Here is an 18,738-nt window from a genome sequence, read left to right on the forward strand (position 1 = left end):
ATCTGGAAATGTCTGTCTGCTAATGCCAGAAGCCTAACAAATAAGATGAATTAGAATGTATAACACTGAATGAAGAGGTGAACATGGATAATATAATAGGGTAGATTAACAAATCACCTAGACTAGATGGTATACACCCCAGAGTTCTGAAATAAATAAAAAATGAAATTGCAGATCTAGTACTACTAACTTGTAACCTATCATTAAAATCTTCTGTTGTACCTAAAGGACTAGAAGGTGACCAATGTGAAACCAATTTTAAAAAGGGCTTCAGGGATAGATGGTGAACCTGACATCAGAGCTGGGAAAAATTGTAGAAACTATTCTCAAGAATAAAATTACAGAACATATAGAAAGGCATGGTTTCATGGGACACAACCTGCATGGATTTAACCAAGGGATGTCTTGCCTTACCAATCTGCTATGTTTTTTGGAATGGGATAATCATGTGGATAATGGTGATCCAGTGAATATAGTGTTTTTAGATTTTCAGAAGGTGTTTGACAGAGTTCCTCATGAGAGACTCCTGAAAAAAAAAAAATGTCATGGAATAGTAAGCAATGTCCTATTGTAGATTGCAAACTCGTTAAAAGATAGGAAATCGAGAGTAGGACTAAATGGTTAGTTTTATCAGTGGAGAAAGGTTAAACAGTGCAGTGTTTCAGGGATCTGTACTATGACGGGTGCTTTTTAATATATTTATAAATGATCTGGACAAGGGATCAGTGAGTGAGGTGATCAAATTTTCAGATGACTCAAAATTATTCCTAGTAACTACAAGAATAATAAGCTGGGTTTAAAAAAAAATTGACAAGCTCTTGGAGAAGTTAATAAACTGTTATTAACCAGTTAGACTTTGGAAAAGCCATTACTTATCTCTAGGTGTTAGCAGCATGGGAACTATCTACTGTTTGAGATCTTGCCAAACAGTAAATAGTGTCCAGGATCCTGGGCCTGACCCAATATGGAAATTCTTATGTTTTATGGCCAAATTAACATTTGGAGAGCAAATGACACTTAAAAGAAGATGGGAAAAATAGAAATGAGCAAGCACTGGACCCAGCATTCCTACTTACATGACAAAGAGTGTGATTAGTATATGTGAATTTGTGTGTGTGTGTGCAGTGTTTTTCAAAGCAGCCAGTAGACTTTGCTGATGTTATTTTAGGGGAATTAGTTTAAAAACTTCTGTCCAGCTGCAAAAACATTACCAAATGTAATCAAGAAATATTTAGAAAAAAATGTTGCCCTTTTCAGCAAAATTAGAGAGGTTGACTCAGTATGGTTAGTTCTTTGATTCTTGATGAATTGTCAGATGTTCTAGACTGCCCTACTATAGCAAGTTTTGTTTTCATTTTTTGATTTTGTTGTGGAAGAAGCCTGCATTAATTCTGGAAAATTTACATTTTTTTTTAATGTTGGCAAACAGCATTTTGTATTGGTAAAACTTTAAGTGAATATGATCTTTCTTAAAATGGTGTGGTTGCATGTGAATAGTGACCTGGCTTCCTACTGCACAAAGTTCACACAGAATATAAAGCTGAATGAAAAACTTGTTTCGTTTGTCTTGCCCTGCCCACCTACTACATGTTGCTGTATCTCATGCAAAGGTATTCCAAAGATGGATGATTAAAAGCCATTCATAACTGATTTTGGTGCAGTTTTCAAGTATTCTAGTAAAAAAAAACCAAAAAAACCCAAAACATTTATGATATCTGTGAAGAGATCATATTTAAATACCTCTTGTACCAGCAAGATAGTTTAGTTTGTTTTTGGCTGCACAGGTAGGCCGCTGCAGTAATCTGGGCCTTAAACTGTGTGCTGGTTTTCAGCACGCATTAACGCGCATAGTAATTTTTTTTTAAACTTCTGATGCAGTAAGCTAATGCAGCACAAGTTTGGGGGGGGAAGCATGTTTTGTGTAAAATGTGTTTTGGCACACATTTCAACTTATCCAGCTAAGTAGCAAACCTCACCAGAGAGCCAGATAAGTCAGTACTTATCCAGGTAAATGGCGGTGGCTGCCACCACTTATCCAGATAAATTCTTAACTGCGGAGTGTTTCACAGATTATTCTATTTTTTACTGGCTTGGAGTGCCAACCCAGTAACACTGGAAACCTAACTCCAGCTCTGATCCTGGAATTGTTTCCATCCCTAAGAAAAGCATGGCTAGGCTAACATAACCTTTCTGCATCGGGGAGTATTGCTTAATGCCCTCATTTGCATGGGATTTCTGTGCTAGCATACTAAGCAGTACTACCATTTTAGAACACTTAAGTTATGAGTGTAAAATTTCTTACATCATCAATAAGTTTATGCTCATAAAATGAGAGTTCAAATGCAGGCAAAGTTGTGTGTTGGCCAGAACGCATCTTTCTAAGTCTGCCTATCGGTGTACGAAAAGCCCAGCAAGTCTTAATGTGATTTATAGATCACAAATAGTTCAACAGTGGCAAAGCCAGAAAACAGAAAATGAAGGAGCTAAACAAAATGCTATGCAAATCTTTCACAAAAAACTTTAATTTTTGATTGAAACACATCAGCCATTGTATGAAGCACAGAAGAAACTTGGAATCCTGCTGCTCTGACAGAGCTGCTTTCTTTATTAGAGGTGCATTGCATTCTGGCGATCAATTTTCACTGCAGAACTTTCTTGCCAAAGCATGTATGAAGAGATTCCAGGAAAAAAACAAATCTTTACATGTCCTTGTTGCTAGTTTGTGAGCAGGAGACACTCACAAATTGTTTTCAGAGTTTTAATGAAGAGCTGTCAAAGAAGTGGGAAGCTTCTGTCACTCGTAATCTGTCCCCCGAAGCATTTCACAGCAGTGTATCATTCTGGAAAGTAATTGTGCTGTTTGAGCCTCATTGCAAAAGTGTCCTCAATGGATAAATTTCAAGTCTATTTTCATGTTTCATGCTTTGTGGCTTCAAATGAAGAAGGTAATAAACTGGAAAGTTCATCCCATGCATACATGACCATGCCTATTCCAGCCAGCAGCACCATCTTGAATTCTAGAAAATTCACCACACCAGCATTCCAATTTTGAGCCATGCTGCTTCTTGCCTCCTCAGTGTTCCACCTGGCTCAGCTGATGTGGAAAGTGTATTCTCTAAATTTGGCTACATCCAAGACTGCAGGAGAGCAAATCTTGGAAAAGACACTTAAAATAATTGCCAACAGCCAGTAGTTTTGGAAATTACTCTGAAGCTCCCCAAATGTTTGCAAGCACATAGATATTTAAACTCCAAAAAGGAGCAACACATCCTTATCTAACAACAATCAAATTAAACCAAAAGATGAGGAGATATATATACTCTCTTGAGTGTGTTAATAGGGTCCCAGCCAAAATGGTATCATACTGCTGAATAGAATGGTAAATGAACTTATTTGCTGTGAAAGTTTTTTGACTACACGCAGTACAAAATATATAATCATATTACTACAAGCAACCTTTAAGTTAGTTTTGACTACAAGCTGCAATTCTTTCACAACAAATACAGTTCATTGACTAATCATATGAATCTGATGCTATATTTGCTTTGTTCTGCTTGTGGCCAAAACTTTCCCAACAAATAAGTTAATTGACTGTTCAGCACTTTGGTTGGGACTATATTACATATAGACAGTGTATGTGATTCTGAAAGGCATATAATGCTGCATTGTGGTATCCCAGTGAATATTTTTAAGGGAATCTTGTAAGTTTGACTTCAGTTGGTTTCATGAGGCTGAATGCACTTGTACTCATTTGCACATTCCTAACATCTTTTATCTTGAATGATGATTTTGTAAATTAAGTGGAAGTGATGTTGCATCTCTCCAGTGAAGAGCAGTTCTGGATGGAAAGCACTACTTATTGGAATAGGTCCACTGTATCTGTGCATAAGAAAACCATAGCCACTGCACACTAGTGTAAATTATATACTCATCTTCGGGGCATAAATATTACCAGGCTATGCCCATTAAATTATTTGATCTCATTCAATTCTAATGTTTATATGCTCAGGATTTTATTAAAATTACACTGTTGGTTCAAAGGAAATTATCTTTTGAGGAATTATTAATGCATGATATAACTATTTAGAGGTTGTTTTACTTCTACAGCAAGCAGTCAGTAAATTCTGTTTGTTAAAACAATCAATCTGCTTAATGCTGGATCCCCTATATTCTGGATTCTGTCCACCAAAATAAATTGATATTCACCTGGAAAAAGTCACTTTTTTCCATTGTTTTTTCTCTTGGTTTTGTTCTTGTCATAATAAGCCATGATAAATTCTTGTGGAAAAAGAAATGAATGTCCCCAAGTATGTGCTAGGCTGTTAAACTCTTAATTGTATCAAACCTTTGAGAGGCTAATTGTATTAAAGGCTTATAAATAAATTCCTCTGAGGTCATACAGTATTTATATAATTATAATCAGGAATGCTGGACTCCAGCAAGTCTGCAGCTGTGGTAAGGGCTGCAAACCTTGGCCCTTGCTGCAGATTTAACCAAGCCTGCCCAAATTGCCATGGGAGACCAGGGACCTTATTAAAAATACATTGCAGCGGGATGGCACATGGCATTCTGCACATTGCCTCTCTCTCGCCCACATGGCCCACAAGAGAATCATTGGTGGCAGTGTGAAAAAGGTAGCTTTCTCCTCTGTTTCTCCCCCCCCCCCCCCCCCCCCCCAAGATCACCTCTTTCATCCACTCATGAAATTAAACAGGAGGAAGAGACTGAGAACCTTCCTGTATCACCACCTCCTCCCTGGCTGGACCAGAGGGTCCTGCTTTGAACCACATGGTCCTCGACTAAAGAACCACTTATGCATCTTTGACATAAAAGTGCTGCAGAATTATGAAAAATCTGCTGCAGAATTTTGCCACCTCTTCCCTCAGAATCTTGAAAATTATGCCGCAGAAAATCAGAGCCTCTGATTATAATATGTGTGCATGCAGATAGCAGGCAAGCAGCAGGATGGGGACTGTCCAGTCTTTTTTTTTTTTTTTCTTTTCTCTTAATGGCCCACTTGTTTCCTCTCATTTCCTTCCATTTCCAGCTCAGTCAGACCCAGGATTGGATTCTGGCACCATGAGCTTTATTTACAACTAGCTGGGGATTTTCCCTAGATTTAAGGGCCTTGAACAAATTTCTTTTGAAAGAAAAGTTTGATTTCCTTGGGCACCATTCTTACATAGTTTATAACCAGCCTTTCTCACATAAGATCAGTCTGATTTACAATTAATCATCATGGCCCCATGATGAGTTATGCCAGCACCATTTTAGACCCATTTTATACTATTTTATAAATAGTGCAAGTGCTACTTTAGGGACAAGATGGAAGAAAACCACTTCATGTCATGAAGCACTCTTAAGATGTGGGTCTCTGGCTCAGATGACAAACAAGGTGAGCGATACCAAAGCCTGGGGACAAGCTATGCAAAAATCCAGTATCACGCCCCTGGTGACAGATGCCACAGGTGCAAATAACTTGTTGGTGATACAACAAATCTTTTGTGCAGCTTTCAGGACTGCAAGTTCTGGCACATCTAGTCACATCCAGTGAACAAGTATAATAAGAAGGCCAGTACAGGGAGTATGCAAAAACCAAAATGAGTCAACTATTTTTAGCTAGGCCACATCCCTTATTTGAGCGTGATGTTGGTGTAGCTAGATCGTTACCCCAGACAATTCGAAGCAGCTAAACTCACCAATGGTTTCCAGATGGGATTTAGTATTCCATTCCAGGGGAATATTAATAGTCTCAACACATGCATCACACCTTCTGCAGTGCAATGTCAAGACATTTAGCAAAAAATCAATAAGGAGCTGAGATGGGTAGAATGGCAGGGCCATCTCAGACCTGCCTTTTGAGAAAATGCTATTGTTGTTGGTCATTATTCCCAAAAAAAAGGGGCAGGAAAATTCTGACACATCCAGAATCGTTCTTACTCGAAAGATGCTTTTGTGAATGACAATCTGCCTGCCATAGAATGCATTGACAATGTTTCGGTATCAGTATATGCCTTCTTCAGGGGACTAAATTCTCTCTACAACGAAAGAACACCATAACTCACATTAACATTCCTTACATTTGTTTTAAATTCAATACAACTGCAATGTAGGCTGAAAGAAGGGATGCACCACTGAAGTAGTTGTATTGAATTTAAAACAAATGGAAGGAATGTTTAATAATGTGAGTTATGGTGTTCTTTTGTTGTAGAGAGAATTTAGACCCCTGAAGAAGGCATATACTGATGCCGAAACATTGTCAATGTCTGGTGTGTGAAACAGAGGCATCACAGTGGGTTAGAGAAGAGTTTACAAGGAAGTTCAATATAAGATAAGTAAAAGTAGTGAAAATTGGTTTTGAAATTAGTCATGTAAAATAGCTTGATGGAAAATAGTAAGTGATGTGAAAACGTGCTCATTGATGATACGGGTTGAAACCATTGCGGGCAAGAGCCTAGAGATTGGATAGAGATAGCACCTTAGTATCTGATACTAATTCCCTAAATTAAAGAATTAAAAAAAGAAAAAATTAAAAAATTAAAAATTGTGAAGTATTTACCTCATGAGTGGAGGGGTTATTATTAGTCAAGTTATAGCATATGCTGTCATCTTTGTGTTAATCTGAATTTGGAATGGTACTGTTCCAACTTGCATTTTCCTCGCATTCTTTGGCACAGTGTGGGTGAGCAAGCTAGTAGCAAGATCCAAGACTGACCTTGGCCATAGAATATTTAAGAATGTCAAGTTCAGGGGCCAAGTGGCATACATCACTGTTCACAGGTCTAAAACTGTTCAGCCAGAACGAGGTGCTACACTGTGTGTAAAATGAATCTAATCACTAGTCACTTCACCAGTTGAGAACTTGAGAGCCTACTTAGCCAGGTGCACCTCTGCTGGTACACTTTTGCTGATACATACATGCCGACAGGGTTCTACTTTCCTGATATCGATTCTCCACAGCTTTTAGAGCATCCCTGACAAGTTAGTTTTCAATGCAACATAATTTGGTATCCATTCCTTTAGAATAGGTGTGGCCAGAGAATTGGGAGGTGGAGATCAGCAGCAGTTAATTCATATGTATGATTGGATATAACTCATATCATAATTGATTATCTCAATATTGATTGATCTCCTTTTTAGATTTACCCACAGGGTGAAGGAGGATTTTGATCGAGGGACATTCTTTCATACATTGGGCAGCTTGCAGGGCACAAGACCGCCCCTATGGGCTCCATATAGGATTCACATTTCTTGGTTGGACAGTCGCAATATGTGCTAGGAACAGCTGTTAATTTTCTTGCGGTGCAGGAAGGATGTTGCCACACCAGAAACTATAATAATCCACCTTGGGTGTAACAATTTGGGAAATATTAATCGCAGGCGAGTGATACAAGTTATAAGAGAAGATCTTGCAGAGTTGTCTTCTGTATTCGGTCATATGTATCTGTTATGGTCAGATATTATCCAGCATATTAAATAGAGCAACTCGTAGTTGTGGAAGCAGGGCCACAAGAAGGTGAATCAAATTGGTCTATGGATTCACAAGCTGGGGGAGGGGGTGCTGGCAAATTCTGCATGATTGGGCTAATTGCCAGTGTGAGGGCTTTTACAGACTATCAAATTCACCTATCCAACATAAGGTATGACTTATTCAACAACATGCTACAGGAGACCTTGAAGGATGCATAGCGTATTGCAGAGGAGATTCACAGATAGCTGGCTTAGGGATGGCTGGAGGACAAGAGGCATGTACTTATGCCTGTAGCAGGTACATGAGCCGGTGGGTAGGTTTACTGAATGACATGATTTTACACTGGCCTTCAGGGCATGGTTTAGACAAATAACCCTCCCTCCCTCCTCCCAGGCTTAATTTCATGTAGGGCCTTCGTAGCCAATAGTGCAATGAAAAAATGGGGCATAATGCTTGGCAGAGGACCCCGTTGCTATCGCTGCTGCCCGTTGCTATCGCTGCGGCCTTGTTGGTTCCATGGCGGAAATAGGGGACAATAAGATTATATTGACAGGCGTTTGGCTCAGTTATGCTAGGATATCAGTTTTTCATGTTTGAAATCACCAATAAAACTGGCTGTGGCCTTTACGCCCAAACTAGTTTGTATAGTCTCACTGATTTGCTCTCTACGTGTATGGGGGGAGAGGGGGCAGGGGCCAACACATTCATCACCCTTGCCAGGGATAATAAAAATAAATTGTAACTCAACAGAAAGCAAATTAAAATAAAATCAGTTCACAAATAATATCACATGGGAAGAATACAGCAAATATCTCATAAAAATATTGATAAAATTCAATACCACTGATAATATCCCATAAAGCCGTCAACATAACTGAAAACAGACATGGTAAAACAAACAAAACATAAAACTACTGTTAGTTAACACCTAACAGCTTTTAAGATAGCGGGTGTTGAAACTCACGTTCATAGTAGAGAAACCTGACCAATGTCAGGCCTTGTGGCCTGACATTGGCCAAGTGTGGACTCATACGTAGTGATCATTGCAAAATTTCTCTGCAGACTGGGGATTTGTGTTCCCCCTATTTGGATGATTGCTGGTTAAGAGGACTTCTTGGACAGAAGAAATTGAATTCATGCACAACACCATCCAGGTGATGGACTTGCTAGAGTTCATTATAAATTATCCCAAATGCATCTGAAGTATATCACTTCATCTGAAATACTTCATGACTTTGGACATGACTCTGGTTAGTCTCCCCACCAACAGGATCACCAAATTAAGGTCAATGAGGAAGGGAGACAGCAGAGATTGGCCTAAGACATAGTGAGGATATTTGTTCATATTGCATCAGGCAAGCCCAATGGACCATGAATTCCTCCGGGAGTTTAGCCACTTAATGAATAAAGTAATTTATCCTTGTCATAAGACAGCTGAGGTTTCTTGTTTTGATGATGGTTCTATGTCGGTTTGGCCTTCCAAAATCCTCTTCATTATATTGTTATGACAATAGGCCGGGGTTTTCATAGGGAAAGCCTTCACATCCAGGGTTGTTGGGCACTTTAGCAAAGACATATATGTTTCCTAGATCTATGAATTCTCTGAAGATTTTCAGAGATCTTGGAACCAACAAAACGATTCTAATATACAAGCTGATACAGAACGGTGCGCTCAGCCGAGCACACTGTTTGGCCCCCGTTTGGCCACGCATTTTAGATGCGCTATTATTACCCCTTATACTGTAAGGGGTAATAGCGCGTGGAAAATGTGCAGCCAACTGCCCCCCCCCCCTCCAAAACTTATAGCACTCAGTACATGCAAATCAGTTAAAAAAAAAAATCACAAATACATATCACATGGGAAGAATACAGCAAATATAAAAATATTGATACAATTAAATACCACTGATATCTCATAAACCCATAGTGATATTAAATCGGAGGCACCAAAAATAAAAATTTAAAAAATTTACCCAGTGGGTTAAAAAAACACTCAGTTTTCCCAGCATCCATTTTCCAAACCCATGGCTGTCGTTAGATTCGAAAACAGATGCCGGTAAAATTAAGCAACAGTGGTTTGACCTGCTGACAGCCGCCGCTTCCGCTAATAAGGAGGAACTTAGAGACACGGGCAAGGCCTAATTTGAATAGAGAATTGCGCGTCCAGGAGAGGGGCCTGGGCGTGTACTGGGAGAGCGGGCGCTCAACTCAGAGTGCTGGATCACCCGCATTTTTTATTGAATCAGCCTGATAAGGTAAACATATTGTACCTGGAAAAGCAGGAATTGGTTCGTTCATTCTATGTTCGGAGACTATCAAGATGTATAAATGGGCCATATTTGGGAACCTGGCAGGAAAAGAGAAGGCCCTGACATATTCTAGATCCCCACAAATAATTCTTGAACCAGGAAGTGCTAACAGGATTTTTCCTGAGTGGGGAAAATCTATTTGTAACCTAATTGAACTGGAAAGTTCTGAACGTCTGTTCCAGAATAGAATAAAAGAGCAGAGTAGCTTCAAGTGCCTTCTCCCTTCATTGGAGTACAGGTTTTCTATAAGTATATATTCCATTTCCTCTGGTTGAAACAGCAAGAGTTTGAACAAAGACTAAATGAATTCTTTACTTCCGTGTTTACTGATGAGGATGTTGGGGAGATATTGGTTTCAGAGAGAGTTTTCAAGGGAACTGTCCCAAATCACATTGAACCTGGAAGTTGTAGTAGGCCAGATTGACAAATTGAGTAGCAGCAAATCTCCTGAAATGTAAGACCTATTAGTAAAAATGTATAACCTATCATTAAAATTGTCTATTGTACCTGAAGACCGGAGGGTAGCCAATGGTAGCCATGTTATTTATAACGACGAGTGAGATAATCAAATTTGCAGATGACACAAAATTGTTCAGAGTAGTTAAATCACAAGCAGATTGTGATAAATTGCAGGAAGACCTTGTGAGACTGGAAAATTGGGCATCCAAATGGCAGAAGAAATTTAATGTGGATAAGTGCAAGGTGATGCATATAGGGAAAAATAACCCATGCTATAATTACACAATGTTGGGTTCCATATTAGGTGCTACAACCCAAGAAAGAGATCTAGGCGTCATAATGGATAACACATTGAAATTGTCGGTTCAGTGTGCTGCGGCAGTCAAAAAAGCAAACAGAATGTTGGGAATTATTAGAAAGGGAATGGTGAATAAAACGGAAAATGTCATAATGTCTCTGTATCGCTCCATGGTGAGACCGCACCTTGAATACTGTGTACAATTCTGGTCGCCGTATCTCAAAAAAGATATAATTGCGATGGAGAAGGTACAGAGAAGGGCTACCAAAATAAGGGGAATGGAACAGCTCCCCTATGAGGAAAGACTAAAGAGGTTAGGACTTTTCAGCTTGGAGAAGAGACGGCTGAGGGGGGATATGATAGAGATGTTTAAAATTATGAGAGGTCTAGAACGGGTAGATGTGAATCGGTTATTTACTCTTTCAGATAATAGAAAGACTAGGGGGCACTCCATGAAGTTAGCATGGGGCACATTTAAAACTAATCTGAGAGTTCTTTTTTACTCAACGCACAATTAAACTCTGGAATTTGTTGCCAGAGGATGTGGTTAGTGCAGTTAGTATAGCTGTGTTTAAAAAAGGATTGGATAAGTTCTTGGAGAAGAAGTCCATTACCTGCTATTAAGTTCACTTAGAGAATAGCCACTGCCATTAGCAATGGTAACATGGAATAGACTTAGCTTTTGGGTACTTGCCAGGTTCTTGTGGCCTGGATTGGCCACTGTTGGAAACAGGATGCTGGGCTTGATGGACCCTTGGTCTGACCCAGTATGGCATTTTCTTATGTTTTCATGTAAGGACTTCAGAGTTGAACAGGGAAACTATAGACCGGTGAGCTTGACTTCAGTGCTGGGAAAAAGAATCTGAGAAAGATAGTTCTTAAATAATTCTACCGGAGTAAGTTCTTTTATTTTAGGAAAGTTAATAATTCTCAAATTTAGAAAGCGCAAGGTATTTTCAATATTCTCCTCTACCTTTTTAGAGCAAATTAAATCAGATTGCACCATATGCTGGCAGATGAAATTTAATGTGGACAAGTGCAAGGTGATGCATATAGGGAGCTATGCCTCACTATTTTTGTACAATAGGCTCAGTATAACAAAATATCTTACGAGATGCAAAATGTACATTGGTTTATAAGCAAGAAACCAAAAATGCATAAAAATAAGTGAATCAGTTAATCTTCATAACTGCATGCATCTTGCTCAAATGAGTAAAATGAATGACTAAGTTTCTCTCCTGTAATGGGTGATCTTTGTGAATAGCAGGACAATCAGCCATACAACGGTATCATCTGACATTGGTGAAGCACAGCATTTTCTAGAGTGCTCTGAAAAATACCTTAACAATATAATAACTGATGAATATGATGTAATATAATTACAACTCAACCAAAAAAATCATACATAGAAATGGAATATTTTACTTGAAATGAACAGAAATCTCATAAAATATATTTATAGAAACGTTAGCTATTAAAGCTTTGAGCAGTCTATTGCTTTAAGACTGTTACGTTCAATTTTTTAATCATTGATTTCCATTCATTAAGTTCAACAATCCGGGTCACACAGTTTTAACTTCAAGATATTTCTTGCCTTCTTAGTGTCAAACCGTCTTGGAGTCGTTGTTATACCCTGGTTTAACAAGAACGAGCGACCGCTCTTTTATCCGAGATCCGCTGCTTCTAGAAATAAACTTGATATAATGAGAGCTGCCACTCTGCTTAAGAGCCGCCCGACTGTGCCCAACACGGCTCGTGTTTCGTGTAATACTTCCTCAGGGGCCTGTAACGATATATATGTTTGGTCCTTGCAACGTGGCATGGGTCTGTGTCCTCTTCTCAGGTACAGCGTTTCCGTCAAGGATACACCTGAGAAGAGGACACAGAACCACGCCACGTTGCAAGGACCAAACATATATATCGTTACAGGCCCCTGATGAAGTATTACACGAAACACGAGCATTGTTGGGCACAGTCAGGCGGCTCTTAAGCAGAGCGGCAGCTCTCATTATATCAAGTTTGTTTCTAGAAGCGGCGGCTCTCGGATAAAAGAGCGGTCGCTCGTTCTTGTTAAACCAGGGTATAACAACGACTCCAAGACTGTTTGACACTAAGAAGGCTAGAAATATCTTGAAGTTAAAACTGTGTGACCCGGATTGTTGAACTTAATGAATGGAAATCAATGATTAAAAAATTGAACGTAACAGTCTTAAAGCAATAGACTGCTCAAAGCTTTAATAGCTAATGTTTCTATAAATATATTTTATGAGATTTCCGTTCATTTCAAGTAAAATATTCCATTTCTATGTATGATGTTTTTTGGTTGAGTTGTAATTATATTACATCATATTCATCAGTTATTATATTGTTAAGGTATTTTTCAGAGCACTCTAGAAAATGCTGTGCTTCACCAATGTCAGATGATACCGTTGTGTGGCTGATTGTCCTGCTATTCACAAAGATCACCCATTGCAGGAGAGAAACTTAGTCATTCATTTTACTCATTTGAGCAAGATGCATGCAGTTATGAAGATTAACTGATTCACTTATTTTTATGCATTTTTAGTTTCTTGCTTATAAACCAATGTATTACAGTACATTTTGCATCTCGTAAGATATTTTGTGATACTGAGCCTATTGTACAAAAATAGTGAGGCATAGGTAATACCTTCTAGTATTGACATTCTTGATTAACCATACTTTTGCTCTCCAGGGTGGATAGGGTTGAATTGATTAGTTCTGAATGAATGACTATTCTGTAGTTAAAACACCAAATTTCCCTTGAAGCAGTTTTATTTTTGATTTCATAATTTTGGTTGCATTTCTGTATCTTAATATAAAATTGCTTTGTTGATTATTTATAATACTATTTGCCAATACCAGCATCTCTTCTCTCACTTGCCAGAAATGTACTACTATATTCTTTTGTATGAGGCTATATTAACACAGAGATGAATTTCTGGTATTTTGATAAAAATGTTAAATAGCAATGCTGGCTTTGTTTGATTGTTTTTCTAGAACTGAATGAATAAGAATGATTTAAGATGATGACATTAAGGCATTTCTCTAAAACTGTGGCATAATTTGTTTTGTGTTTTGTTTTGTTTTTTGTTTATAGTAAATGCGGTTAACCAGAAGACCAACAATATGGAGGATGCAAATGTAAATGCTGAAGTTACTGGTGCTAAAGTAGGATGCATAGACGATACTAATTTCCTCTCTGTTGAGGAAAATAATGTAGTGCTTAAACTGCAAGAAAGTCCAAGGTCATTTCATGAAAACAGTACACTGACACTTCCTGAAGAGCGTTCAAGGGACACATTTGAAAAAGCCTTAAGTGAAGTCCAGTCGAATTTATTTATACATACTGGTGCTCCTACTGTTTCTAGTGAAAATCTTATCTTGCCTAAAGGAACTGCTGTTAATGGACCAGTTTCACACTCTTCCTTAACTAAGGCTTCCATCATGAATACAGGAAGTGTTTCATTATCCAATGAGCAATCTTTAGGTCAGCAAACAGATTCTTCAACTTTGAAGTCTGTACATGATCTCCAGCTGCCTACAACACAAAAATCGAGTCAACATCAAGTTTTATTTTTGGTACCAGATACATCACATGCCAAAAATATGACCCATTCCATTAAAAAAGTATCTACCTCTGCTTCAAATGATGGTTGTGAGATACAGAAATCTACAGGGAATAGTTTAAAATCAGATAGCACTTTAAGCCAAGAAGTGTTTGAAGATGGAAAAACTTTAACTGTAAAAGAAGATTGTGTCAAGGTGGATGGAAATTCCCTGGGTACTGATGATTATGGACCAGGCAATACAACTTGGGATCCACACACAGAATTTATACAGTTTCTAATGAATGATGAAAATCCAGTAGAAAAATCTCAAGTTCCTACTGTACCAGTAGAAAAAAAAAGAAAACGAAAAATGGATGTCAGCAAGATAACTCGTTGTTATTCTGAGGATTATTATAGTGATTCAGATTATATTCCTAAAAAAACAAAATCATTAAATACTGAAGTACTGGAGCAGAGTGAAGAAAAGATGATAATGCCACAAAAATATGCATTAACACAAATAAAGGCTGAACCAGTTGGTGATGAATCAGAAGATAATCTTCCAACAGAAACAGTAGAAGCCATCCAACAATTAATGTACAGTCCAGCTAGCACATTTTCTGATGAAATGTCACCTGTTCATATAGATGCATTTTTTTCTAATAAATCAGATCAGACAGATTCAGAATCACCATCAACTTTCTGTACTGAACAAGAGCCAACATTTTACCCATGTACAAAATGCAATGTGAACTTCAGGGAGAAAAAACATCTTCATAGGCATATGATGTATCACTTGGATGGGAATAGTCAATTCCGACATCTCAATGTTCCAAGACCATATGCTTGTAAGGAATGTGGAAGGACTTTTCGAGATCGTAATTCACTTCTTAAACATATGATTATTCATCAGGAAAGGAGGCAGAAACTAATGGAGGAAATACGTGAATTAAAAGAATTGCAAGATGAAGGTAGGAGTGCGCGCTTACAGTGTCCTCAATGTGTGTTTGGCACTAATTGTCCTAAAACATTTGTGCAACATGCTAAGACCCACGAAAAGGATAAAAGATACTACTGTTGTGAGGAATGCAATTTCATGGCTGTGACTGAAAGTGAATTGGAATGCCATCGAAGTATTTCCCATGGAGCAGTAGTAAAGTGCTCAATTCTTAAATCTGAAATGTCCCACAGAAAAGCTCAGAAAAAGACTTCTGTGAAAGATCCGTTTTTAGTTACATCAAAAAAGTCTGATGGATACATGTGTAAGATATGTCCTTTTACAACTTCTGCTAGAAGTATTCTAAAAAAACATATGGAATATTTACATCCTGCATCATGTATAAAACAATATAGTGATCAATTTATGGTAGAAAAAAGAGAAAGTGATATTGATAATGAACTGTTAGATTTTGGTAGTAGAACTAAACAGTTTGTGAAACAATCTACATTTCCAAAGAACTCTGTTTTGAAACAAGATATCAAAAAGCCATTTGGATCAGCCTCTCAATCTAGTAATTTTACAAAACTCCATAGAAAAACCAATAGGATACAAAAAGCCAGAAAAACTGTGTCACAGTCAGTTGTATGTAGTCCAAATAGCTCCCCAAGCAAGACAGTTCTGATTCAAAGTAACCAAAACCCAAGACTGTTCCAGGAATCGGCAAAGCGAAAATCAGATATCAAAATGAGCAGCACTTATTTATATAGACAAAAATGTAAACGTTATAGCTTGATTAAAAAATCAAGCAACCAATATCCATTGAATTTTAAAAAAGAAGAGACCAGCTCTTTACATTTATTTTCAACATCAGGTAGTCCCCAAAGTAATTGCTTAATCATGGATTCTCAGGATGGTGATGCACAAAAGTCAGATGTCTTTGAAGACCCTAGACATGTAGCTGTAAAAAGAGTGATGAAATCCAAGCATGAAAGGCCAATAACTGAAGATGATTTGGACTGTTATCCAGATTTTCTGCATAAAATGACTGTTGTTGTTCTTCAGAAATTTGATCCTGCTGATAAAAAAGACAACTATGAAATGGAAGATGAATACTCATGGGATAATGTTGAACTTCGTGATTATACGACACCGTCTGCTGAAGATGACATTTATAGTGATATCAGTCAAACACATGCAAATTTGTACCCCCTTTTCAAAGGAAAAGCAAATAATGAAGAAGTTGGTAGTGAAGTAACCAACCTTCACTATGAGCAAAAAGATGATTTTTATTTTGAATATTATGAGGATGCTGAAGATAGTAAATTCCTGCATGAATTACATAGTTCTGAACATTTTGAAAATGCAGATACCGCATTGCCAAACCATAACTCTGTTTTTCATTGGACTGATATATCTCTTGAGAAAAAATCCTGCCCTTATTGTCCAGCAATATTTGAAACTGGTGTTGGGTTATCTAATCATGTCCGTGGACATCTACACAGAGCAGGGTTAAGCTATGAGGCTCGTCATGTAGTCTCTCCAGAGCAAATTGCAACAAGTGACAAAATGCAGCACTTCAGAAGAACCGGAACCCCTACCAAACGAGTTAGAAAAGGTAAGATACAATTTTTTTAATTTGGGTGGGTATCAGTCAGAAGCTTTTTACAAAAAAAAAAAAAGAAAACATTTTGTTTTTTGTATTGTCTTCATTAAGTATTTCTTAGATATATATTGGGGGCTAAAAAGCATGTTACAAATTAGAAAGTGTCTTTCATAGCTGATCAGAACTTATCACTACTGAAAGCAGACACTTAAAATAAGTGAACTTTCAGTTAAAGCAGCTGTTCCAAGATGGCTGACTCATATTACAATACTATAGCTTAGAAGATCTTCCATAATTGAAGGACTTCTACTGGATTCTGATCCAATGGCTGCCCTGTGACCATATGTGGTACCTTACTGTAGATCAGTTCTGGTAGCACAAACACCCTGATGTCATCTACAATGGCGTTTGAGTCCTGCAGAGGAGGTAACTCAGGGTGTCTGCCATATTGTCTTGTAAGCATGGAAGAAGAGAAAACTATTGTGTGTTCCTACTAATGGTGAAAAGGGCATTTCAACAGAATCCAATTTTTGTGTAGGCTGTGTTGACATACTATAATAGTCTTATCAGTGACCATCCCCCCCCCCCCCCCCCATACTTTTTTCCTCTTTTATCCCAAAAATAATACCTTTGAAATTGTTTTACAGAATGTGTTCTGGTGATAAGGCCTTTGATTATTTTAGGTCTCCTCAAATATTTTTTTTGCCTGAAATCATTCTGTTGCATGATTTTATCTACTGATATTGTTGTAAATACCACTTCAGCAGCATCAAATGCTGGTTTCATTCTTTTATTCTGTTCTCATTGTGGAATAGAAAGGAAGGAATTCTGTAAATAAAATGAAACCATGCCTTTAAGTTATGAAATGCATAGATTAACTTTAATAGTCATCTGTATTAGTGAGGTGGTTTAAATTGCTGCTGAGAATTACTTAGGAAATATATCTTACTTTTTTTTTTTTTAACCTGCATTCAATCTTCCTGCTTACCTTAGCCACCACCTCTCTCCCTACTAGTGCTATTGGTCCTGCTGTATTACAGAACTTAGTCTGTGTTAAGATGCTGGTTTCAAATACCATTAAAATTCAGGGTTTGCAAGGCCTGGGATGATCTATCTGTTAATTTCCTTTGAAGTTCAGCTCCCAGACTACTAATATATGTGACTGATTATTAACTTGTTACTAAATTTGTAAATAGGACTGATCTGAGTCTGAAACATCCTTAGTGATCCTCCCTTCAGATAGTCATGTCAGTTGGGACATCTACAGCTGAGATATTTGTGTTTTTTTAACATTAGTGTTTTATATGCTTTAATGGTTGATTTTAATTTCAGGAAAATGAAGTGAGATTAAATTGCTGCTGAGAATTTTTTAAATCCCTTCTGTTCTACTCCTCACTCGCCTACCCCCCGTTGGTTGTTTTTCTTATATAAGCTTCTGCATTGTGGTGTCTTCTCATTTAAAGCTATCCCTATCCTCGATATTGAAGAATTCATTGCATTTCACCTTCTCCTATTCCATCTCTTCCTCTCTCCATTTCTTTTGACTCTACTATACCTGCTCCTTCCCCACTGCAGGCCTTTAAAATGTCAGCTCCATTATTTCTTCTCTTTATATTCTTCCCCTCCTCTACCATTCTCGATCCTATCCTGTCCAATTTTCCTCTCACTATATTCTCTATTTTGCAGTCTTCACTTCTCTGCATCAGAACATTTCATCCTGAATGCAATTGTCACGCTTTGACTATCCTTCTCCGCGTTCTCCTGCTTCCCTCTCCCACACAACCAGACCACATTCAAATCCCATCTAAAAACCCACCTTTTTGACACTACTTCTAATTCCTAATCTGTGCCTCTCCATCACTCCCAAACAAATTCCATTGCTGTCATATTTCGTGTAAGTCATTGCCAGCTGACGGGCTCCACAGGATGAAGAGTGCCTCCTGTGTGTAATGGTAATAATTGCCTTTGCTAAGTGCTGCTGTTTTGTTCTGTTTTCCCTCTAATAAAAGATCGTATTACTGATTTTACTGGAAATTCTATTAAAGATTCCACTGTGTCCTAGCCATCTGTTAATAGGTAAAAGGGCAGA

General features: G+C 37.9%; 1 protein-coding gene across 27 annotated transcripts in view; it reads left to right on the forward strand.

Moving 5' to 3' along the window:
- The window catches only part of ZNF644 (zinc finger protein 644), a 234,439-nt gene that overhangs the window by 139,148 nt on the left and 76,553 nt on the right, over positions 1-18,738 (forward strand). For all 27 annotated transcript variants that reach the window (XM_029617824.1, XM_029617833.1, XM_029617826.1 and 24 more), the window contains one exon: positions 13,656-16,661. In XM_029617824.1, the coding sequence (XP_029473684.1) occupies positions 13,656-16,661 (3,006 nt within the window). The remainder of the gene's footprint in view (positions 1-13,655; positions 16,662-18,738) is intronic.

This window comes from Rhinatrema bivittatum, chromosome 10 (genome assembly GCF_901001135.1).
Source record: "Rhinatrema bivittatum chromosome 10, aRhiBiv1.1, whole genome shotgun sequence".
Taxonomy (NCBI): domain Eukaryota; kingdom Metazoa; phylum Chordata; class Amphibia; order Gymnophiona; family Rhinatrematidae; genus Rhinatrema; species Rhinatrema bivittatum.